Source organism: Euwallacea similis, chromosome 36 (genome assembly GCF_039881205.1).
Source record: "Euwallacea similis isolate ESF13 chromosome 36, ESF131.1, whole genome shotgun sequence".
Classification (NCBI taxonomy): domain Eukaryota; kingdom Metazoa; phylum Arthropoda; class Insecta; order Coleoptera; family Curculionidae; genus Euwallacea; species Euwallacea similis.
Genome location: NC_089644.1, coordinates 1,722,173 through 1,749,167, shown reverse-complemented (window position 1 = coordinate 1,749,167; position 26,995 = coordinate 1,722,173). Strand labels below are relative to the sequence as shown.

Here is a 26,995-nt window from a genome sequence, read left to right as displayed (position 1 = left end):
TGAACAATTCCATGCCACGCTGTTTAGTTTTGATATTAAAACTTAAAAACTCGCCGCTAGTTTGCTGTTTTGGAAAATAACCATGAGGCTATTGTTTTCAGTTTAAAGCCTGAAAAATGATTTTCAACGACTGCATTTGAAAATAAATAAAAGCACTCTGATAACATAATTTGAAAGTCGCAGGTTGCAAACTGTCAGCGAGAGAATATTACGCAAGCGCATGCTTTGAACACTCAGAAGACTGTTCAAAGTACGCGTGTGCGCAATAGTGTTTGAAAACTTTGCTTGAAGTTGTGGATTTGTTATCGGTTCGTTTTGTTGAGTTTATGACTTTCGTGGTATCTCTAGATACTATCCTATACGTGCAGCTGACATGCCAATTCGTATCCCCGTAAAGAGACCAAGACACTACCTATAGCTATTTTCTTGTAAATCGTCCGATATGTTGGCAAAATACGGTATATTTTATTTTAAGTTCAAGGCTACTGAGTCAAGGTGTACATCTAACCCAAAATCGTGTGGGATTTAAGTAAACATGATTAGTAATAATTTAATTGTCACCTCTCAACTTCTAAACGTTTGCTTTTTTCTGTACAATTATTTTCCGAAATCTTTTCTCATTATGTAAAGTTTACTTTACAAAATGCCAAATTACGCAACTTGCCACGATAACTTAGAACTGTCGTGAATGGAATTCGTCTGAAGTCGTGAACAATAACAAGCAATATGGAGTGCCGCAACACCGCGGGCATGGGAACAACAACAAATCTTATTTACATACAAAAATAGCCATTCTTTCCATTATAGAAGTCACCTTGAGAAGCATTTATTTAATTTGTTCTTTATTCTCGGGAAAATTCGCCTTAAGCTTCGTTTCCTTGGGATTGTTAAAAGTTGCGTGAAATAATCGTTGGTATGAGAGATATATAGGGTGATTCATTTACATTGGGACAATCGAAAACTAGAGATACTACACATCAAATGGTGACGATTGCAGAAAGTATGCCTTATCCCAAAATTGATAATTTCGGATATACAGGGTGATATATTAGCTCACCGAGAAGGTGAGGCAGATGGAAGGTGAGGTCATTTTTGAAAAAACTTCATATAGACATATTTCCGATTTGAATTATTTAAGGGTTTGGAAAACTTTAAAGTTACTTATTTATTACTAAAAATTGCGCAAATAAGACAGTTAAAAGTAAAAATATCGTAGCAGTTGCTCAAAAAGTCCTCCTTCGGCAAAAATAGATGCTTTACAACGACGAAATATTGAATTTTTCATCCAAATCAACTTATCTGGATTATTTTTAAAACAAAATGTAACAAGTGTAAATAAACATCTCAGTTGCTGTTAGGTTTGTTCACTACTAAAATGTATGTTTAAAGTACTGAAGAATATGCTGATATAATTTTCGTATATGGTTGCTGCAGTGGCAATAGACGCCCATCATTAAGAGAATACCATGAAAGATACCCACATAGGCATCAATTGTGGACATTTTTTGAACAATGCAGTTTTTGATTTAATTAATATACCACTTAATGTAATTCAAAATATCTGGTACCAACATGATGGTGCACCACCTCATCTGGGAGCGGTAGCTGTCAGGTGGTTAAACGAACATTTTAGAAATAATTGGATTGGTAATGCCGGTCCAGTTTCATGGCCACCGCGATCTTCCGATTTACATTCTTTGGATTTCTATTTATGGGATCATATGAAATAAATTGTGTACGAAGAGACAATTAACACAAGGGAGTAGTTGTTAGATTGAATACAAATGGTTGCTGATGATATAACAAATCGTCCAGATATGTTGATTCGGATTAAAAATTAATGACTTTACCGTTGTAAAGTATGTATTCTTGCAGGAGGACATTTTGAGCAACTGCTATGATATTTTCACTTTGAACTGTCTCATTTGAGTAATTTTTAGTAATAAATAGGTAATATGCAGAAAACTTTGAAGTCCTTTAAACCTTTAAATAATTGAAATCGGACATATATCTATATGAAGTTTTTTTTTAAATGATCTCTCCTTTCATCTGTCTCACTTTGTCAGTGAGCTAAAAGATCGCTTTATATACAGGGTGTTGAACGTTAAAATTTTAATTAATTTTTTTGTCATTATTCTTAAAGTATTTAGGTTAGACACTTGAAAATTTGTAAAGTTATGTTTTTTATGTATTCTAGAAAATAGACATACACTTAGTTTGTTTCGCTTTTAATTTCTCGTATCAAATTTAAACATAGTGTTCGTTAAATAGATTTTTGTCGAAAATGAATCGCGATATCAAAATGGGCAAGAATACATTATTCATGGAAAAATGATTGATTTTCCAGATTTCGAATCAAATTTCATTTAGACGTACAGGGTAAAAAGTTATTAATTGTAAATTCTGTAAAATTTACTATAAGTAGCATCCTCTATTACCAACGCGAAAATTGTAAAATGTATCTTATTTGTCATCTAAAGAAACAAAACTTTACAAATTTTCAAGTGTCTGAATTAGATATTTTCAGAATAGTGACAAAAAATTAATTAAAACTTTAACTGTCAACGCCCTGTATATGTTAGAAATAATCAACTTTCGGATAAGGCATATTTTCTCCAATCGTTACCATTTAATGTGTAGTATCTCCAGTTTTCAATTGTCTCATTGTTAATGAATCACCCTGTATATTACCATTCTGTAATGAGTGTGTTTAACCATCTCAGTTATTATACAGTCACAAAAGTATTCGTACACCATTTAAATTGCCAATATAACAAGCATTTGAAGCTGTAATTGAAAATTGACTTGTGCAACATGTGAGAGAGATCAAATTATCTCCTTTATTGTAATTTAACCATTAAATACAGTGTGAGCAACAATGATAGAAGCGTCCCCTTCATCGAAATAGAGGATCTATTGTTGGAAAATTATTAAAACTTCTTTCATCCATTGTAAAACAACAATCATTAATCAGATGCGTACAGATCATTTTTTATTCTTATTTGATTTGGACGTCTTTAATTCTTTACTTATTTCTATTATATTTTCGGATGTTTATAACTAAATGTGTTTTTCAACACTAACTTGCGACTGCTTGTTTGTTAAACTGTAAGTAAATTTACAATTAAATATTTTGTAGTATTCAACTGAAAAAGTTTACATCTGCATAGGAAATAATGCATTTAAGCTAAGAACAAGAAACTTTTCTAATCGAAGCGTATTTCCGAAATGGGCAACGCAATGCCAATAGTAATAAGTAATAATGTATTTTTCTATAAATGAACTATTTTTTTAATTTGAAAATAGAGAAAACTTTCCCAGAAGGACGAAAATATAGTAAGTACTCCACTGGAGTTCAGCTGATTAACATTTTAGATCTTGGCCTTGAGAATTGGCGAAAAAAGTATTGAAGCCGAATTGCAGTAGAGAGCGGCACACTTCAATCATTGTTATTCGTACCGTATAAAATCAGAAATCGTGTACAGGAATAAAATATCATTCATCATCATCATTGGCAAAAATATTGGTACACTATAACACGTATTAATATTTATTATGCTGTAATATTCAATACTTTCTAGGTCTCTCTTTGCTAAAATATCTTCTTCAAGTCATTTCAGCGTTTAATAAACCAAATTAGCAGTAGTTTGAGATGAAATTTGTTGTAATTGTTCCTGTAAAAGGATTTTAAGAGATTCCCGACTTAGGATTTTCTTTTCAATCTTAGGGATTTTTCTCTCCACTTCATTCCACACATGTTCTGTCGGGTTCAGATCTGGCGAATGGGGTAGACAATCAAGACATTTTGACTAATTATAAATAGTCTACATTTTAAAATTATACACACTATGTTTAGGATCGTTGCCTTGTAAAATAGAATAGAATTTTGCGGTCCCAACTTTTCGACACATAATGGTATATTAGCATGTAAAACATCGATATATTGATATTGATTCATATTACCATCCATAAATGCCAAAGTTTCTACCTCAGTCACCGGCATGCCTCTCTATACCATAACATGGTCACCATGTTTAACTGCAGGACTGAGGTTTTCCAGATTAAATGCGGTGTTTTTTTACTGTGTCTGATATGTGTAAATTAAACTTTTTCCATTAGTGGACGAAACATTTTTCCAAAAATGTTCCTCCTTCTCCAGATACTTGTTGGTAAAAGCAAACCGTTTCAGCTGATTTATATTTGAAACGAATGGTTTCTTTCGGAAGACCCATGATATCTGGAAGATCGCACCCGTCTTACATTTTCCGGGCGTACATCCTTTCCTGTTACTTTCGACATTTGCATTGCCAAATTAGGGGTACTCAGTTTCAGGTTTTCTTTAATTTTCCGAATAAGTATGCGTTCTTCTCGTAGAATTAATTTTTTTCCGTCCTTTCCTTGGTTTTTTTAAAGACACTTTAAGATTTTTTTAGATCAATTTTTATAATTTACTGTACAGTAGAATGACTTCTATTAATAATATAATTTTACTAATTTGCCGTAAGGTTTGTTTTTCTCCATGTAACTTTACTATTAAGTAAATTTCGAATTTCTTTGGAACATTCTTACCTTTTACGACCTATTTTTATTATTATTAAAAAATCTTGTAGAAAAATCTGGTCCATGTGTCTAGAAACACTTGTTAACAACAATATAAAAAATATATTTATCTGTTAGTTTTGATTGGAAAAGTATGCGACAAACAGTCGGATGAACGAGTATTTTTGTGACTTGCTAGAAATTATACTTTATTCTTATACATGAATTCCGATTTTATATTTAATGATTAAATTGCAACAAATGAGATAATTGGGACCATCTCGTATGTTGCATATGTCAATTTTTTATACAATTCTCAAAATGCTGGCTATATTAACAATTTAAATGGTATGCGAATACTTTCGTGATTTTTTGCGAGGTATTCCAAACTCGACACTCCCATACCTATTTAATGGACACGGAAAGTAATATGAAAAATTTAAACTATGGGTCTTTAATGGGGTTCGATGACGTCCATTTCGATCTGAAGGAGTTTATTTCTAAAATGTAGTAGTAACGAAATGTGACGACATCAATGATATTTTTCTCAGAAAGATATCCAAATTTTGACGAAATTATATTGATCTTATTTTTTCATATAACTTTTATTAAATTCATATTTTTCTTTATATTCTTATATATTCGTTTAAAAGTTTTAAGCAAAAACGTCTTTGAAATTATCGCAAAAATATTTGATTTTATGACAAGAACTACATAAACAATAATAAATTGGTTTTTATAAAACTAAATAATAAAAATAAAAAAAAAACAAATATTGTATTTAATTTAAGATATTTTGAATATAACTTCCTCCTTCTGCAAGGCACATTTGAAATCTGCGCCTAAGTTCCGTCTCAGTAGCTTTTCTTAATATTTCTTGTGTCAACTCACTGCAGATAGTTCTTTTTTTTTAAGTGTTCCAAATTCCTTCAAGGGTTTTTATGTACTTTATTTTTAAGAAATCCCTACAAGAAAAATCCATGGGAGTTAGGTCAGGGAATTTTCTTGGCCACTGCACGCACAGACCCATTGATGCCAATCTAGTTTTGTCCAAACTTGTTATTTAGATATTGCTATATAATGCTAGTTTTGTGAGATGGAGCATCATCGTGTTGAAACCAAACAAGGCTCTTTAAATGTAAAGGAACATTTTCAACTACGACTGGGGGTTGTTCTTGAAGAAAATTAAAATAATGTTTACTATCCAATAATTCATAAAAGTAAGGCCGTATTAGATTTTTGTTAACGATGCCATACCATACACCGATTCTAAAAAGACCTTGGTTTTGAACTTTATTAACAATGTGTGGATTTTCAATGGCCCAAAAATTGCATTTATTTGATGAACCGTTGCTAAAGCAAAATGACTTTGATCCGTCCAAAGAATGTGACGGAATAAGTTGCGGTCAACTCCTTCTTCGCTCACCATTATTTGAATGATAAAATTAATAATTTATCAAGATGAAATTTTGACAAACTTTTCAGAGTATGAATTTTAAAATTACGATATTTGTTCGCTTTTAGAATTCTTTGAATACCTCTGATTTACAAATGTTCAATTCCTACTTGTTTTACTGAATTGAGCGGATTTTGGTTAAAATATTGTAATACTGCAGCTGTATTATTTTCGTGTCGAATTCTTCGTTGTATCGCTCTCTCTTTTCGTTTATAAAATGTATTTTCGTTTTCTCTTCAAATCCTCTCCAGGCGAGCAAACATTTTTCGATCTAGAACTAGAACTTGACTTTGGGGATATTTTTCTCGGTGTAAATTGACATGAATCGAAATTTGTTACTTATTTCAACAGTACTTAAACGATTTGCCCTTTAAGGGGCTAATCAGCCTCCAAAGCCGCTCATTCTTGAAATCTATGGTTTATCTTGAATATTTATTAATGCACCCAAAGACAATACACATTAACATGAATTTACCATATTCGATCAGGAACGTTTTGTGTGTTAATTTCCTTCTTATTACTCAGATAAGAGAACCTGTCACTCACACGAATTCCACAAAAGGCAGAAACTACATTTCGTGTTTCATTTACGTCCGTACAAGTTCATTGTTAGTTATTAGTCAGTGTATCATATTTCAAGCTGCAGTTAATTATTAAAGTCACGTAGCCGCTTCTAGTTAAGAAATACAAAAACTACAAAAGATTCAAATTAAGATCCGCGCGTTGGTTACGGATTGGTATATTATCCCAATTTCATGTAGGTAGTAAGTCGTGAACAATAAAATAGGGATTAGAGTCGAAAGGTGCGGTCATATGAAGACGGAAATAAAATATGTGCATTCATTTATGTTCGAATTTGGATTTTTAAGTGCTCTAAATTTGGAGTGGATTAGGTTTCTCCTTGGAACATCCAATTGTAAGCACGATTATGTTGTCAATGCATGATTGAATGGTGGCCTTGATGACGCCAAAGGCATAAAAAAAGAATTCGGCCTCCATTTAATAATAACTATGCTATATAATAGTGAATACATAAAAATCAATTTAAGGCCGGTTTGCAGTAGTTGTGGTAGTAAGGTGCTACAAGCAATGTAGTGTACCCTTATGTTATGCCAGTGTACATAATCATTGAGAATGTATCCAGCATGGCTAGATTTTAGTAGCAATTATCCTTAAATAAGGGCTGCCCTGTATAATAAAACTCATCCATTTTCTTTGCAAGAACTAGAGTTTAAGTACATCCACGTTTCGTTAAATCGGTACAACTGCAACACCCCAATAAAAGGTCAATCTTGCTATTTATCTACAGCGCTAGCCATAGAAATAAAACCGCTTCAAAAATGTAAATTTTTTATTTCTTTCAATGAAAAAATAAAAAATTAGAACATTTTTAATATTAAAGAAAACAATTTAGGAAAACTTAATTTAACAAAAAATAAATAAAATTTTAACAGAAACAATAAAAACAAAATAAATATGTGGTTATAAAAATAGGACTGTTAAAATATTATCAAAAAAAAAAAGAAAAAAGAAACGAAATTAGCAATGGAATATTTCCTAACGCGTAATACTTGGTTGCTTCTTCTTTTTGGGCAATCACTGCCTTTATTCTTTTAGGCATTGATCTTATAAACACTGGCAGAGCTCAACAGAAACTGCTTTTCATTCCCGTTGGACTGTGGATCATAGTTCTTCTGTGCTTTTGATCTGATGAGCCCTCACAGCAATCTTAAATATATCCAAAGATTTTCGATAGGGTTCAGATCGGGCGATTGTGAAGGCCACGTCACAACTGGAATTGATTCATCTTAAAAAAAATGTTAATTCGCCTAGCCTCATGTTTCGGATCATTATCCTGTTGATGTTTCTAAATTAATGACATTTCTTCCGAAATATACAGCAGCATAACATCTTTCATTATTTTAAGGTTCAGGATCTTTTTTATTCAATAAATGAGACTAACACCGAACCAGGAGAAGCAGCCCCACAATTTTATACTGCCACCTTCATGTTTAATGGTTTTTAAAGTATGTATGTTTTGGAAGCAATTTCCGTTTTTCTTGCCGCCTTAAGTACCGTCGACCATCTGAACCAAACAAGTTCATTTTTATGTCATCCGAAAAAAGGACATTTTTCCACATTTTTGTGTTATCACTTTTGTTTTTAAAGTGAAAATGATTCTTCGTAAATTCTATTTTTTTAATTTGTTTGTTTTTGATAGCAACGGTACCTTTCGAGCCTCTCAGCCATGTAAATAAACTCCCTGTAACCGTCTTCAGATAGTTCTGGAAATTATTTCCAATTTTAAGCCCTTTTGAAGTTGCTTGGAGCGCACAAAGAGATTTTTTTGGGATTCTCGCTTTATTTGGCGGTCAGTCAGAACCGTTGTTTTCCTTTTACGACCACGATTTTCCAGTTGTTGTTCGTATTTGAAGGCGTTTATTACCAAGATTCTCAATATTATTACTTTCCGAGAAATTTCACGAAGGGAATTGCCTTCATTTTGGACTGTTCGTATTTAAATGCTTTCGGCTAAAGAACAGTGGTCTTCACGCTCCACCTGTTTGTTTATTCATTATTAAAATTCATCAAAATATCTCGAAATGAAGAAGCTATTGAAGAATTATGAAAATTATAAAAAAATAGCGAGCTTTTGATACACTGGTCCTATTATTATGACCACCTTAGCTTTGACTATCTGAACGAAACAGGAGCAGTACAATTCTAGTATAGGGTAATTTCCCTGGTTTCTGCTAGCACATCCAATTAGCAACATTGTAGAAAATTAAGAGCCTAGTTTAAACGAGGTAGAATAACTTTCAATAGACTTTTTTTCATTGTTGAAATTGAATCAGTAGTGGTCCTATTTCTATGGATACCACTGTAAGTGTTACGCTTTAAAGATATCGAGAATAAATTAGCCCATAATTGCGTTTTGACCATAGTGCGCATGTGTGTTTTAACCCTCGGTTCTTTTAATTAAGAACTTTGCAGAACTTGTAAACTCTCTGTTGGTCGAATGGTCGCGTTGACGTGTACTTAATTAACCGAGTTCTTAATTTATGTAAACCTGAGCGAGGTGCATTATTTAACAGTAAAATAAACTACTTCTATAGCTGTTCCTGAGTTTATTATTCTAAGATTAATTACAGCTGTGAGGAAACTGAGACATTGAAATTGAACACTCTCTTCAGACTTCGCTCGTACGACTTAACGGACACACTGTCGAATTTTAAAGCTGGATTTATAGTTTCTCTTACGTTTGCCGTAAGATGTATCGTTAAGGCCCTACAGGGTATTTCAAATTTTAATGTGCAAACTTTAATCACGTCCGAAAAAGACTTCGTTAAGGAAATGCTCAAGTGCCTTAAGGTTTCCCTAAAAAGATTTCACCTAAAAAACATACTCTCTTATCTGAGAACGGTATGTCATCCAAAAAAAGGGAGATTTTTTTACTTCAGGATTGAACAGGGAATTCGGGAATAATTCTTATTTTTCTAAAAACCAGTGACATATAATTTTTTGCCGCAAATTCAATGGTATGGGCGCCATTCACGTTATAAAAATCACTTTTTCGTTGCAAAATTTGCGCCTTGTCTAGCAATCAATGCCTACAAAATTTCATTCCTCAAATATTTCCAAGCATTTTCAAGAAATTTTTGCTAAAGAAATTTTTACCTTTCTTAAATCAAACTTCAACACCCTGTATTTTCTTAACAAAATATATTAGGATTATAGTGTATAAACGGTGTTTCTCTATGTGTGTTCACTATTGTCATCCCCGAAACTGTGAGAGTAGATATTTAGTTAAATGCGAAAAAAATTGCCATTTTTGGAGATTTAATATGCTGTAAACATATTTTAAATTGAAAAAAGTACAAAATGCATGAGGCTATAAAATTACAATACAAGGCGAGTTCGGTAGATGTTTGGTAGATATAATATGGTGCCTCAAGTTGCTATGTTCCTTCCTTGATTATATTCATCGGATTAGACAAAGATGAAACATGCCCTTTTGGGGCACCAAACGCATACTACTTCTTAATCTAAATTACCTATAGTTTGCAAGGTTTTTACTTATTAAGTTAAATTTATGTAAACTTCATACTGTGAGATGTCGCAACCCATCAATATGGGTCATTTCATGACCTTTCGAATTCCTAATGATTTCATTCAAAATTGGAAAATTGTTTGCGTTTAACTCTGGTCGCGTTACAACAAAAAAGAACCTTACGTAGTTAGGAGTTGGCAAATGGTACTGGTTTTAGTGACTTGTACTGCAAGTGGTACTTTTTCTTGTGACCTAGTCATGACGATTACTCCTATACGAAATATCAAAGGCGAAAATATGGTATTTAGGCTAATGTCACACGTACATAGGTACCCAACTTGTCACGATTCTAAAAGATACGTCGTATTTGAATTAAAGTCATAATAAATCTCGTGAACATTTTCTGTAAAAAAAGTTGTTCCTTCAGGTGTAGCGTCATGTTTTCCATTATTTTGGAAAAGTTCTAGCCACTTCCTTTTTTCTGCCTGATCTTTAAGGTATTTTTAAAAATTTTTGAAAGAAATCAAGTGCACATTTGAAAAAATAAAAAATAATTATAAATTCAAATAGAAGGTAATGGCCACGGTCAAGGTGCCTAACGCTATTAACATTTTTAATGAGGTCTTTGTTTATGCGTGCTAAGTTAATTAACAGAGTCCTGAAAATCACAGTCATTAAATTCAGAGGGTTATGGCGAGCGGTTGTAAAAGCTGATTAGCCAGTATTTTTTTAATCATACAGGACGTCCCAGAAAAATGTGGACAAAAGCTTGCCACAAATTCCTCAGCAGAAAATGGGTCAGTTTAAGCTGATTCATCAGATTGATCTGGAGAATATGGGAAAATAAATGCTTCGTTATCGCTCTTAAAGGGCTTCAAGCGACAGGTTAATTCAGGTTTTCTAAAGTAGTTTTCGTTCTTTGGTGCGCTGATAATTTGAACCACTGATCGTGATAAACCATCTGCAGGCCTTATTTTCGAAAATTTTGTAAACAACTTCGAACTTAACAAAAACCGCTAGATATTCCCACGTCCAAGACCTCATTAAGATCCTGTTGACAAAATAATACTTGTTCTTCTTATGCTACAGGTGATTAGATTGTAATATATTAATGATTGCGTAGGTTGGTAGATGTAGGAAGCACCTGCTGACTTGTGTTTATTTGAAAATTTACGTATGGGATAGTTCTTCGGCGATGAACAATACTCGTAGTACCTACTACTTCCTAATTTAAGACAGTTGTTATGGGTAATATGCTCTCATGAATCATTAATCGTGGATACGTTAGTCTTTGCTTATTGAATCGGATATTCAACTACAGAAAGTCATGTTAAATAAAAAGCAATTTACATGAGTAACAGAATAATCAAGTCTATTTGGAAATGAATACATTGCAACACCTAAGTGTACCAGTTCCCTATACGGATTGTGACGTTACGTTGATATTAATTTTATTAATCAGTTCATTAATAATCGGTTGTGACATTCTATAGATAATGACCACTTTAATGAGCTTCCTTGCTAGCATTTATTATAAAATAATAAAATGACGTACGGTAAAGTGACATTACTGCACGTCGAAAATGTTCATTATTGCAGGCCGTGCAGGTAATATGCGTCTTATTGCATAATTAATGATAAAATTTTTCAAGACAAGAATTTAAAGGTGTTTTATATTATCTTTTATTAGCCTTTTTAGCTGGTTATTTGATGAATTTACGTTTGTATGGATTTAATAGTAAAGTGTATAGAACTTATTGCATTTTCATCCTACGCACTGTATTGACAACATCCATGTAGGTTAACATATTTCGATTGATATGAACTTTGTTGCAAAACAATGTATAAACCATTCTAACGCCTTGCGTGTCAAGGTGCAAGAAAACGTACGATGTCTGCTATTACCGCTAACATTGTAACCTCTAATCTTATTTTATTGCATGTAACACGTACATAAATAGACTGATTTATTGTATTAATAAAATATAAAACCGTATTTTGTTACAACGGTTTTACAATATACTGGTTGCCTTTTAACACGGATGTCTGATACAATGGCTGCCATAGAATTAAGGACATATAAAAAAATTGAAAATATAATTCTTCAGAAGTATACTTTAAAAAATCACAACAGATTTTTAATGACTTTTATTAAATCAGGAGAGAAGTTAATAATGCAAATTTTAAGAAAATTGCATTGATTAAAACTAAAAAAAAAACACTTTTTCATAAAAAAGTCAACAACTTATCGGTCATATAATTAAGAGCGATATGTTTAAACACAAAACAATATTAAGAAAACAACCAAACAAAACTTAAGGTAACTGGTAACGAGTCGGGTAGCTTTTATTCTTCTCAACTTCCAAACAACGATTTGGCATAAACTTAATTAGTGCCTGATAGTGTCCCTTAGGAATAGAGTACCACACTTGCTTAACAGCGTCGAATTAATTTGGAATATTTTTGATGTTTTATTGTCTCAAAGCCTTTTTTACATCGTTCAACAAATTTTCAATTGGATTAATTTCCGGACTACAGGAAGGCCATTGTAGAAGACACAGAATTCTGGTCGAACCCAGCACGAACATTAGCTGTCGTATGCTTCGGATCGTTATCTTGTTGAAATTTCCAAATTATAGTTAAGTTCTCTTCGGCGTATGATAGCACCTCAGTCTCGATAATAATCTTACATTGGACCTGATTCCTAATCCCCTCAATTTTATGAATAGGGCGTACCCCGAACCAGGAAAAACAACTCCATATTTGAATCAATCCACCTCCATGTTTTATTGTAATTGTGGTGTACTTAGGATTGTATTCCTGATTTATGGCACATACTCTCTTCCATCTAATATCCTGTCCGATTGATTTTTGTTTCACTGGATTAAATTCCCCTGGGCCAAGGCCCATGTCTTATGGTCCTTAGTAAACTGGATTCTAACTGTACGATCTTTTTTAATCATCGGTATTTTACACGCAACTATCCATATAAATTGGCTTCACTCAAACGATGTTTAGTTGTTCGAACGGGTAACACTGAGTTTTTATTTTCTCAATTTTTTGGAAAAATCTCTTTCTAGATATCAACCGCCGTCATCATGGAATTTTGATGAGACAGTTTTTCAATTTGTCTATCTCTTCCGGGATCTGATTTTCTATTTTTTTTTTGCGTGGTAGGTCTTGTGTAGTTCCATGTTTCTCAAAATGGTTAATCGTATGAAAAACCAGTATTTTAGAGCAGTTTAAGCATGTTGCAATATTCTTATACGACATCCCTGAAGGCCTCAAATTAATAAGTAATTCTTTACGTTGTGATGTGGAACTTTTTGGTTTTCCTATTGTTTTCTACATTTAATTAGTTTTTAAAATCTGAATGTTATAAAATTTTAACAAATTATCACCAATAGATCTGTTAAACTGATAAATCAACAGTGTTCTTAATTTAGTGCCCGCTCCCTATCAGTACTTGAAATGCACTGATTGGTTTAGTACTTTCATAAAACTTGGGAATCCCCCAACTTTTTATGAAATAGAAGCTTCGGGATTCCCACAGGTACTTTGAAAACATAGATTCTGACAATGTTGCCAGATTTTCTCAATATATTCAAATTTCAGAAAAATAACTAGGCGTTCTTAATTCTATGGTCGCCACTGTGGCTAACCAGATGTAGGTAACACGAATTTCTCTTTGTTATGTTTAGAATATCTGTATATTCGCATGCTAATTTGATATTAAATATGTGTTAATTTTCTTGTTTGAGCAGATGATACCGATGATCCTCTTAAAAAAATGACAGACGAATTCGGACGACACAGATTAACAGGTAGGCGTAATGATTGGCGATAAAATTTTCCTAATTTTGAGTTCACCGATAAAGAGTTGCACTTAATGCCGTTCTAAAAATTGTTAAATAAGCACAAGTTGCCAAATTTCTTGGTACTTATTTATTTTTCAATTTCCGACATATGCAAAAATTCAAACATTTTCTCTGATTGCCTTAAGAGTTCAAAAATTTTCCGAATATTCAGTTTCCCTTTTGGTTTTCGAGTTCCTTGATACGTCGCAATCAGGATGTACGGGCTGCTTGAAGTTCGAGCTACATCATGGTAAGAGATACAGAGTTGGTTAAGTGGCGGTAAAGTTGATCCAACTTGAGGAGGTTTAGGGGACATTGCGGTAGAAAATATTTGCATTTAAACCACCTCTAGTAGAGAAAATGAGCCGTTCTGGTCTGGAACAATTCTTGTCGAAAAATGTAACGTTTTCTCGTTGACACTAAAAGACATTGATATTTAGGAATTTTTTTTTAAAGACAACGCATATATAATAAATTTATAATAATGGTTCAAAAGGCGACCTTCATACATAAATTTCTTCGTCGAATCATAGAATGAAAAGATGTTACGATTTAACCAAGATAGAAGTAGGAACGGATCAATTAAAAAGCCACCAACAATACCGGCCTACGTGTTAATAGCAAATTGATTCTGTTGTGATTTGATCCATTTGGCGTGAGAATTGCCATCGTTTCATACGACTATTGGAGCACCCGTCTTTGTAACATAAGCCTCATCACTAAATAAAATTATTGAACAGAAATCTGGTTCTGCTGCAATACATCTTAAAAACTATCGATAAAATTGAATTCGTTTCTGAGCGCCGTAAAGCTGCAATAGCTGCTCATGAAGCATTCGCCATATTGTTGAATGGGCGCTATTGTGTGCATGCTGGTGGTGGATTGTTCTTCAGTTTGATGCAAAACCTCTTCCTGAAAGGCCACTGACCATCTGGTTTAAAGTTGCCTTTTTTCCTAACCGACGATGAATTGAGGGAAATGTTTTTCTGCACGAATGTCGGCAATTCGGAAAGCGCTCAGCATAAGCTTAGCTTCTTAAGCGTTGCATCTTGCTTCACCATGAATAAGATGCACGTCTTCAGACGTAAATTGGACTATTTCAACAGTTCAGAATCAAATTTTCGTTAGAAACATTCAATTCCATGCGATGATCAATAAAATCACTTTTCTAATATTGCATTAAAATTTGCAGTTTGTCGGAAACTTATCATAATTTTTTGCGTTGTCCTCAATGAAAATTAGTTAAATATTGACGTCTTTTAGCGTTAACAAGAAAACATTACATTTTTGGACAAAAATTGCTTCAGAGCCAAAACTGTTCATTTTTGACTGAAGGTTTATGTGTAAAAATTTTCTACCACAATATCTCCTATAACCTCCTTAAGTTTGGCACCACCTTTTTGAAATACCCTATATTCGCTTTTCTCTCAATGCGACGTTTCAGCTTTTTGCAATCATCAGCTTTTTTATTTTAAGACGGGCATTTCCATTCGTCTTTAATTCTCAGAAAAATGGTATACAAGGTGATTCAAAAGAACGAGTCGCTATTTCAGGGTCGTATTTCACGTATTAATATAAGATAAAATTTTAAACACTTTTTTTTTAAATCGTTTCTTAAAAAAGTTATGACGATTTAAAGATGGGGCTGGTAAAGTGTTTTTTTATCCGAATTGGTTGATGGGAAGTCACAAAATGTTGCAATAACGAATTAAAAAAAAGCTGCAAGTCTGCCATTTTGAGAAATAACTGTCTATTTATTGGTATCATTTTAAAAATTGAAAAAATACCTTTTTAAATAAGCCATATCGTACTATGCTTTCTATTTAAAAATAAAGTAAGTTTATGCCATATCCCAAAAATTACAGCTGGTGGCATGTCTTTTTCAGGGAAAAATTATCTAGAATATTCATATTTAAATAATTTCTCTAGAACCAATCATTAGACGGTTAGATTGATTAAAAGAAATCGACAAAATTTAGTTTTTACTAAATATCTAATAAACCATGGACTGTTTCAAGAAACCAAAAGTGCCTTTAAATTGCCCCCCTAAAGCTGCAATTTTTTCCCCATTTAATCGACTTCGTAACTCTGCTAGTTTCTGGAATTCTTTCACTAATCATCCAAAAAAAAACATCCTGTATTTTTCTAATATTTCCTATATCGTCAGATTTGTGTGTGATTAACAAAAACGTCCCGTGACTTATAGCATGTTTTAAATGGTGCTTTAGATGTTTTGGAAGAAGACTTTGAAGATGACCTATCTGTTCGCCCTTGGAACGGACTACTGCGTCGCAAAAGACTTTCGTCTAGTAAGTTTTTAGTTCGCCCACACTTTATTTGACTACAACTCACTAACCGCATTATTATGTATAAGTCGTTGAATCATCGTAAGATTTGAATACTGATGACGGTAATAATTATTTGATAGTTGATAGATTAGTTCGGGAAATAGTTTATCGGAGGAGAATTTGGGATGTCTAACGTGTTGAATTCACAGTGATCGTAATATTCTCAAGAATTCAATAGGCTGATGGTTCATTGGAAATTTGTATGCCTTGACACTTTTAATTTGCGAATTTATGTGCAAATTGCTTGTAATTTACTTGAGAGAAATTTAGACGCATTTTAAAAATGATGATGTTTAGTGAGCCCAAGCTGAAAGAATTAGTCATAACTTTTAGACCCAGTTGTTCAAGTTAGTTTAAGCTTATTGTAATAATATTCAGAAGATTTAGGCGAGACCAAATTTTAAAGTCTAATTGAGCAACCGACTCTTAATCAACCACCAATAGGTTCATATGTTTATTGTGGGCATTACGCACATTTTCCGCTTTTCGTGTGTTGTTTTTCTTCATTATGCTTTTATGTCGCTTGCACAATAGGTAGTCCCGCTTCCTCTATGGATGGTCTTTGGGAACAGCACCAACATCGGCTTAGCGAAGCTGGTCTTAGCCACCACTCAGGTATAGTTATTGGCACAGGCAACACTTATCTAACTCGCTAATTTCATTAAATGATTAACTACGAAAAAAAACTTACTAAAAAATTGGTTTTGGATGTAAAAATTGGCGAAGAGAGACAATAATAGTTATTTTTGTATCAAGTGCGCGAAATACCACTTCGGCGGATGAAATCGAAGGTAAAAGGTTTTTTGACGAGATTTAAATTTTATTTTTGCCACCCTGTAGTTTTGAGATTATCAACTTTTGGATTAAGGCAATAATGGCTGAATTGTTTTATTGTAATCCTAGTAAAGTCCGGTAGAGTTTTGTAACGATCTTATAGAGACACAGTGTATTATACAGGGTGTTTCCTAACTACGTGTAAAAAATTTAAAGGCGTAATCCTCGACTGATTTTGAGTCAAAAAAGTTTAATAAACATATGTCCGCAAATGCCTTGTTTCCAAGATACAGGGTGTTGACTGAAAGCCGTTGAAAAAGGTTTTAAAGGTTTCTAAAGCAAGGTCTCCGGATTGTAATCCTCTGGACTTCTACTTTTGGGGTGATCTGAAGAGACTTGTCTATGCTGTCCCAATAAACACTCTAGATCAACTTCAGGAACGTATAATTACCGGATGTGAAACGATACGCAACACACCAGGAGTTTTCGAGAGAGTGAGACAATCATTAACAAGAAGGATGGAAGCGTGCATTATGAGTAATGGTGGTCATTTTCAGCAATTCTTATAATTAATCATTAAAGCATTCCCCCAAAAAATTGTCTTTTCTAAAATTCAAACACCCAAATTGAGTCATTTTGGAAATAAAATCTCTTTTTCTTGTCACATTTCAACACCCTGTATCTTGGAAACAAGGCATTTGCGGACATATGTTTATTAAACTTTTTTGACTCAAAATCAGTCGAGGATTACGCCTTTAAATTTTTTACACGTAGTTAGGAAACACCCTGTATAATTGTAAGGCTATGAGGAGAGTTTAACTAATAGTATCGCTGACCAATAATAAGTAGGTGGTTATTAATTTCCGTGATTAAGAACAGCTGACATAATATAATCACTATTAATATCGATCACATTTTGTCAGTTTTATCTACTTTACTTCGGAAGTATTACTCAAGCAATCCAATGCATTCGAAATGCTGATTATATCGAACAATTTTACTGTAGTTTGCAGGCAAATTAGCGAAACGAATCAGGTATATTCACAATGATCTATTGGGAAAACTGAGAGTCTGAGCACGTCTTAGGCATTTAATCTTGGTTACATCGAACATGGATGACAATATGATAGACGGTCTGGTAGCAAAACCTTACTTTGGCCTTGACCATCAACATACAGGGTAGCCCACCGAAATCTTCTTTCATACAGAAAACACGAAAACGCTTAGAATAAAGAAATTAACTGATTCTTCCATAAAAAACCAAAATCAAAAAGTCTTCGTGTTATTTTGCAAAAATCTGCATTGTCCCTAAGTCGACTAAAGGCGACGATGTATGCATTAGGAATAACAAAGTCTTAGAGCTTAAGGCCAAATATTATTAACCAAATCAATGTCTAGTTTATTGAAAAGAATGCGTGTTTTCTGAGTAATTTTTTTTCTTTTCTAATACAATCTAAGAGCTGTGTGATTGCGCCTTCTTTACATCCGTTTCAACAGCGAATTTGTTACCAAACCAGAAATATATGGATAACGTCAATCCTTCGCAATACGGTCAAAAGGAAAGTTGTTCAGTTAGCTATGAAAACCTAGAAAGTCGAAGGACTATCACTACGCATGTATGTGTTGCGCATCACATTTTTTAAAATAATTGACGTTTCCATTCGACGTTTAGATATTAACACATGCGCAACCTCTCTCCATTGAGTATTTCTAGATTTTCGATCGTTATTGTTAGGCTTCATTTTTTCACTTTTACTAGTCTCACTAATTTCCTATTACTCCTGATTATGTGATTAAGAACTGTTAGGGCACAAATAGTTCTTTCGTCAGCTCTAGGGCTTATAGTTTTCATAATATGTACGTCGCCGACCTTATTGGGACACCGTGGGTTACAAATAAGACATCGGTGCCTTTTATGCGGCAAAAAGAAAGGTTATTTAAAGGACGTTTCAAGGTCAACCTTGCTTTTTTTTCATGGAACACCCATTTTTTATGGTAAATTGCAAAGAGCTTAAAAAATTTTGTCGGAAAAGTTTTTCTCTACAACTTCTCGTTTTCCAGATATCGATAAAAATTGAAGTGGCATATTCAAAATAACACACGACTTAAATTACGAAAAAAACTTTATTGATGGAAAATAAAAATTCAAATTCCTTTTTTATTCAAGTATTTTTCTAAACTTAGTTTTAGAAAAAAATTTTCCGACAAAATATACTAAATTTTTTAAGCTCCTTGCAAATTGACCATAAAAAATGAGTGTTCCATTAAACAAAGAGTTGCTCTTGAAATGAACTTGAGTAAAAATTTGTTTACGTACGTTGGACGTCCCTTTTCATAACGAGCAATATTTATTTCAAACTTTTTGATTTTAAATTTAGTTTAGGAGATGATCGCTTGTGTCACTTTAAATGAAGCACCATGTATACAACTAACTTGAAAAATAATTAAAATGGTGTTGGTATATCCTTTAATGTGGGCAAGCTATGAATAACAACATTAAATCAGAGACAAATACCTACAAATGACATATTTTGTAATTTGTAAGCTACATTTCGCCCTAACAATCGGTTATCTATTAGCTAACATAACTTTTATTATTTAGATTCCAGTGCTATTTTAACAGAAGACACAGATAGTTTCATAATAGGACAGAAGGTATGGGTGGGTGGTACAAAACCTGGGCACATTGCTTTCATAGGCGAGACTCAGTTCGCTCCTGGAGAGTGGGCTGGTATAGCTCTGGATGAGCCTATTGGTATTCATAATTTTCCCATAATTAATCATTCGTTAAAAAAAAAATTTAAAGGTAAAAATGATGGTTCTGTTGGTGGAATTCGATATTTTATGTGCGAACCGAAAAAGGGAGTATTCTCTCGCCTCACAAGGCTTACTCGGTTCCCCCTAAACCAAGAGTATGGGGGCTCTGGTGATACTTTTACATATACTACAAGTCCTGCTACTCAAAATGGAAATATCAAAAAGCACACTTTTTCACCATCACCCGTAGAGAGCCATAGAAAGGCGATGAAGTCGCCAGATTCCATCTGTAAGTCAATGTGGATGTGGATTGTTGGATGATCAACGTTCATTATGTTCCAGCTGGTTCTAATACAAGCTTGGCATCTGCACACGTAGATTACAAAGTCGGGGACAGAGTTATAATTAAAAGTAGCCAAGGTTCCAAAGTAGGTATCGTTAGGTTTATAGGGATAACCGAGTTTGCCGCGGGAGAATGGGTCGGTGTGGAATTGGATGAACCCAAAGGAAAGAATGATGGATCTGTCAATGGAATCAGGTAATTTTCCTTTAAAGACACAGAATTATTACCTCAAATTGCACAATTCCAGATACTTTGATTGCCAGCCGAACTTTGGACTGTTTTCTCCGGTATCCAAAGTTAGTAAATCGCCTAATCAAGCAAGGCCTAGTGACCAGTGTCAAGTCCATTCCCCGACTGGTCGATTGGCACCAGTCAGTGGTATGAGGAGGGCTGGTTCTAAAGAGTCAATGACGTCGAATTTATCAATGTTTAGTTCTGCCTCTGCGGCCGCTCGCAGGGTAAGATTGGGTGTGAACTCTTTAGCCCCCAAGGTAGGCTGGTGTTTTTAAATCGAATTATTTGAGCATTCGTAAATTCGTTTATTTCATGAGGTATTATATTTATTGAGGGTTAAAAATTTTACCGAAAAAGTAGCAAAAGTCAGCACCAACCAACCAGGTATAGTTTTTGTGAGTAGTGCATGTTCGTGTCACTTTTGTCTTGTGAGGTGTTTTGCACATCAATTAAAAATAGGTGGTGCAGCTAGGAGTTACCACTCATCAGTAGTGAAAAATGTATGTGAAAAGTATTGTCAAGGGCGTCAATAACATCGTCGCAACTTGGTTTATTGTCTGAGGTGATGTCGAATTTCAAAATGTAATCAAAGAAAATCTCGTGCAAAAATTAAAATTATGAGGGGTAAATTCCTCCCTGAGCCTCCCCCTTTATAGTATTTAGAGGGTTTCCAATAACTCTTTCATTTTCCCAAATCGAATGCAAAAGGTAGTTTTGCACTATGTATTTTTTTCTAAAAAATAATCTACTACATCTTACTACATCTTGCCCTCCTTGAAGGTTTGAGATCTTGCTCCCTGTATAATATGACAAGCATTCCCTCATCTCAGCCCAACTTTCCAAAAACAGTGGCTAAAAGGAGATAAAAGTTAGCTCCTAATTCTCGTAGTGTAGCGCAAACCTTTTCAAATTAAACCGGCTTATGTTTAAGCGTCTATCATTGCAGATTTCTAAGGTAACTTTCAAAAAATGAAAACGCTTGTCACAAGGGCAAGAAATCAAATTTCTAAAACGGACATGGTGTATTAAATTCATAAACAGATTATACAGTGTGTTTGTTTAAAAATTTGGAATCTTAATAAGTTCAGAAAGAAAAGAGAGACTAAAATGCGGTTTGTGAGGATCTCAAAGATTGTAAGGAAGATTAGTTTTGGCAGCAGCATTGTTAATATTACGCACACCCCTTCACCTCCACTCCTTAGCTCCAACTTCCGCATCTTAAATATCACTCTACCGCGACATACAAGTATATTTCATATTAAAAGGCATTTAAAATACTTTGTTTTGATATAAATAACTCTAAAATTGATAAAGTTGTTTTCGAAAAATTCCAAAAAAAAAATTCTTTAACGAAATAAACAAGTTTGCTAGAACCGAGTTAAATTTTAATATTATTGTTTAGAGGCTGACAAATAATTTACTATTATAATTAAAAGTGGTTTATTCTATAGAAGAAAGAGTCAAAATTGTATTAATTTATGATGCGAATAATGCATCTCCTAAGCAAACTGAGGTATTCAATGAGAGACATATATGTTTCGCATATTTTTGTTATTCTGCTATTAGAACAATTTAGAAGGACTGGATCTGTAGTGAACGTAAAGCGAAGTAGTCACAGGGTGATAGATTAAGCTGTTCAGATCAAAGTGCTGGGACACTTTGTAGCCGAGCCAACTACATCACTGAGGAAAGTGTCGTAGGAAACCGGGATTTCATTAGGTTTAGTGCACAAAATAGAAAAAAAGCATAAATTAGTGATGGATCGGCAGGAGAGGTGTAATAGGATGGCCGGTAAGATCTCCTGACTTAACGCCGTTTGATTTTTTTTCTTTGAGGGTATCATAAATCTGTAGTTTATAAAACGATTCCTTGTGATATTAATGATTTAAAAAATTGAATAACTGTAAAATGTCGAAAGATTAGAAGACACATTTTTAAAAGCGTCCGAAAATAGGTCTAAAAAAGATTATACGTTAATTTAGAAAATAATGAGGGAATATTTCAACATTTAATGCATCAGTTTTTACGTTTGTAATTTTTTAAGAATATTTTCTGTTTTTGTCGAAAAGACATTGAGTGTAATGTTAAAAAATTGAGTTAGAAAGTTGCAATTTATTAGTGATAAATTTCTCGAAAACAAATTTATGAATTTCAGAACTATTTACATCAAAATAATGCATTTTACATGCCCTTTAATATGAGATACATATTAAGGTAGGATACCATTTAAAATTCTGAAGTTAAGGTGGCCGAGAGTGAAGGAGTTTGCGTAATATTAACACTGCTGCTGCTACAACTGCTGTTCCCCTTACAACCTTTGAGATCCACACAAACCGAATTTCAGTATCTATTTTTGTTCTAAACTTATTGGGATGGTAAATTTTTAAATGAACATACTGTATAATCCTAACAGATTAATAACAAATAAATTGACACACCTACTAATAATAATTCTAATGGAATTGTTTCTGACGTTTCGGCCACAACTGCGGTGGACATTATCAAAAGCGCCGGGAGAAGACTGAGTTAAACACTACTGTAAACATTTGTAAAAGAAACCAGATTTCTTAACCTTACTGAAGCTTTTCCGAAATCAAACTGAAGAGCTTTTTTTTTATACAGAATCTGTTGGTATACTGAGTCACCCGTATGTACATAGATTCCGGTAAAACCCTGATGATCTGAATTAACCACTATGAAAAGAATAAATAAATACAACGGAATCCCAAGTTGTTGCTTCTGCCTGCGACAAGAGACACGAAAGATTATTTCGACTTTTTCACTTTGATGATGTTCACCGCAGCTGAGGACGAAAAGTTCGAAATCAATTCCATTAAGCCACAAAATAAATGCCCAGAAAGCATCTTTAATTAATTTTGAGTAGCAGTAAAAGTTTGCAGAGTCTAATAATAAACAATATCATGAAAATGGAAACGTTGAGGCCCATTTGTTCCATTATGGACTAAGTTATGCTTTGCTAAGCCCGACTCGAGTGTGGATACTTTGACATTCATAAGGAATACATTGATGTCAGTATGATACCAATGAACTTCTTATTTATATAGCCAGATTTATTGACTCGATGTTGGATTTGGCTTCAGTGCTAACTCCAAATATCGACGCTGAATTGGTAGTACAATTAAATAGGCTAATTTATATCCTTGAAGTTGGATTTGGCGTTGTGTTGCGTACCTAAACATAAAAATTTTCTTTTGTACCGTCAGTAACTAATTTCATTGGATGCCCATGCCATGTTGCGATTTTGCTGGAGCATCAGCGGCAAAGAGGTAAAATTAGTTTACCTTCGACGGTAGCCCAGCGGTGGCTCGGAGGCAACTTTATGTGCGACCGCGTACATAAATGGGCAATTCTTTTAGTGCAAAAAGCACTGCCACATTGGAAACAGACTGTGTATAAATCCGAATTAAAAAATATGGGATATACAAGGATCAGGCTTAGAAAAGCTTAACTAAAGCGAACAATGGATCTTAATAAACGTAGTGTTGGTTTGTGTTTTATAATATGCTCCTATTTTAACAACTAAATTTGAATAACTAAAATGTGTATGTTTTTCTTTTTAACTATCCTTGTGGGTTTTTCTTTTGTTAGAAGGTGCCGTCCAGTACTTCTCCCCATGTACCTACCAGAACCGCTCTTCAGGTAACTTATTAAAACCGTATTGACAGTAATTGTTATAAGCAACATCACTGGCTTACTAGTTGCGTAACCCTTCGTTAGTAGGCGTAAATCTTATGCATAATTAAATTAATGTATAAAAAGTTTTACATGAAAATATTAATTTGTGATAAGTTTGATGTAGGTAAATATAGATGTAATGTATAAAAATTATGAAATTTGTAACAAGATAAGAGTTTTTATAGGTATCCAATTTTATTATGTTCTAATGAAACTAAACTTAAACATTTTTGTTATCAGCTAAAGTACTAATTTCTGAGTTTAGAAAGCTTTTTATGGGGGTTACTTACACAGTAATAATATTATAATTATGAGTTTTCAGTATTTGCAGTTTTTTTTTCATTTTCTTTAATTATTTATGTATTTCGTTAAGTTATATTAATAAAGCCTAAATTTAATTAAATAATCAAGCGTAATTATACAATAGCATACAGCATAAATATATGGAATAAATTCAGTATATCCAACATGAATGGCATTTAACAGATCCCCTAAAACACGTCTATTTTAATTTTTAAAAAGCCTTATTCTAGTAAACATTTTAGAGATGTGGCTTCACCGGGGTGGGCGTAATGATATAATCGAAAACTTTTTTAAATATAAATAGGGGTCATGTGATGCGTCTTTCGAAAAGTCCCCTCATCGCTATTCAACAGTATAATTATTTTTTTCTTAACTTTTAAATGAAACAATTTGTTTAGTAAAATTATTTAATTCCATGACGCTACAATAAATTTTCCAACTGTTTCAACGTTTTTTACAGTAGGTAAGTATTACTTTTTTCAGTAGTTTTAGATATTTTTTTCTAAACCACAAAAAACAATAAAAACAAATAGAATATTTATAATATATATTATGCATTTATTATAGTGTCATAGAATTAAACAATTTTACTAACTAAACTGTTTCATTTAAAAGTTAAAAAAAAATTATACTGCTGAATAAGCGAAGAGGAGACCTTTCAAAAAATATGTCATGACCCTATTTTTATTTTAAAAACGCTTTCGATTTCATCATCATCCCCACCTTGACGACGTCACACTTATAAAATATTTATTAGAATGAAGTCCCTTAAAAATGAAAATTAACTTAAATAAAAAAAAAAGACATGTTTTAGGATTTTTGTCAAATGCCGTCTATTTTAAATATAATGAGTTTATTCCATATATTTGTGTCATACCGTATGTATATTGCAATATTTCTCTCCACTAACCATTTTTAGGTGCGTACGTGAAAGTCTTGATGACTATTAATCCCAGCCAACACTAACAGATCACTTTTAGCTTAAATAATTCATGATATCAATGAATAAGCTACGTTTATGCGTTTTATTTTCCTTAGTCTCCACCCGTTTGACCATTGTGTAAGTATGTTTTCCCTTACCAGGAATACTTATTATAATAATTAAATTAGAAATTTAAGAAGAAATAAATTGATTTTAACCGAGTTTTTCTGAAGATTTCAAATGAGAGGGAATTGAAGATGGAGCTAAATGTGTTATAAGTTTATAGTATATATTCTCATGTCTTACGCCGTTTTACGCAAAATTTACTGTTATTGCCTTCCTGGTTTTTTTAAAAAATGTATTTACAAAAATTATGCTTTAAGTTCAGTGTAAAAAAAAGAAACGATAAAATTATAAACATTTTCTCTTTCGGAATGAAAAAGTTACTCTACTTCATTTTATTACTAAATTGTTCAGTGTTTGTGCGACAAATTGAAGATTTCTAAAGCAGTATTGCAGGAGACGTTATGCCGCACGTACCCTCCAGAGTAGTATCATTGTACTCAGATTTGTAACAACCCTAAGGGAGGGGCAATGATACCCCTACTACTCACTCCAAATTGCAGATTACCGCTCAATAAACTTTACAGAGAATGTTTGGAAACCATTTTTTAAATATTTTAATATTGTTACCAAAGCCACATTGTCAGTTTTAAATTATCCGATGTCAAGGGACAACCCAGAGGTGCACACATATAAATGTAATCATTTACTGACACTGCAGGGGGGGGGGGGGGGGGTAAACTCATCCCCTCTATTACAAAGTTTCAACCTTCTACACTTCCAAATAACTGAGATATCCACAGACCTCTTTCATTTTACATGTTGCGTGTACTTTCATGTACTTGAGTCCCGTGAAAGCGAAAAGTGACGTGATAGTAAACACGGATTTAAGTTTCCAAGAAAATTTTACTGTAAAAAGTGTCTTCAAATTTTAAAATAGTAGAGAGAAAAATTGCGATTTGAATGAGACAATCATTACGTGGATGTTCGACATTTGGTAAATTCTACGTTCTATATATGAAGAACCATTAGTGCAAATAGCTACTGTTTCATATTTTTGAAAACCGCTCAACAAGGTCTCTCCAACGGTTGAGAAATATTGGTGTGTCGCCATTAAAAAAAAATCAAGATCGTGCCACATTTAACAAGTGACAGAAAATCCTACTGTTTTTCAAGAATATTTAGCTATACAGGGTGTCTTTAGATTTTTTTAAGCAGAAAATGATTCGATGGCAACAGTTGAGGAATTTTCGACGTTCAGTAAATTCTACACCCTGTATATAAAAATCCTGGGCTAACAAATAATGGTATGTTGCTGTTTAAAGAAATTCATGATGGCGTCGTCTATGTCACATTTGACAGCTGACAGGAAATTCTATCACATAGTCAGAAGATTACACAAATGACACGAACTTTTCTATTTTAAATAAATCACCCTGTCCAGGGTGATCCAAAAAAAATTTGATCCCCTTTATTTAGAAAAATCACAACTTTTCGGAAAATTGACAAAATACGTCAAAACATTTTTTGAGAGGGACGAATTTTTATATAAAACTCAACCCTCAAACTTCACCCTTATGCGCGTCACAGCAACCCTCTAAAAAATTTTAAATTACACGAGGGGTCATGTGGAAAGTTAAATTAAAGGTCTT

The 26,995-nt window shown here is 33.3% G+C and overlaps 1 protein-coding gene across 8 annotated transcripts in view; it reads left to right on the top strand.

The window, feature by feature from the left end:
* Positions 1 to 26,995, top strand: part of CLIP-190 (Cytoplasmic linker protein 190) — a 42,647-nt gene that overhangs the window by 5,679 nt on the left and 9,973 nt on the right. For 2 of the 8 annotated variants that reach the window (XM_066404761.1, XM_066404769.1), the window contains 5 exons: positions 19,628 to 19,780; positions 19,832 to 20,071; positions 20,125 to 20,320; positions 20,373 to 20,616; positions 23,969 to 24,019. In XM_066404761.1, coding sequence (XP_066260858.1) covers positions 19,628 to 19,780; positions 19,832 to 20,071; positions 20,125 to 20,320; positions 20,373 to 20,616; positions 23,969 to 24,019 — 884 coding nt within the window. Of the gene's footprint in view, positions 1 to 13,807; positions 13,871 to 16,131; positions 16,213 to 16,785; positions 16,867 to 19,627; positions 19,781 to 19,831; positions 20,072 to 20,124; positions 20,321 to 20,372; positions 20,617 to 23,968; positions 24,020 to 26,995 lie in introns of all 8 variants that reach the window. The other 6 variants (XM_066404764.1, XM_066404763.1, XM_066404765.1 and 3 more) reach the window with 6 other exon arrangements.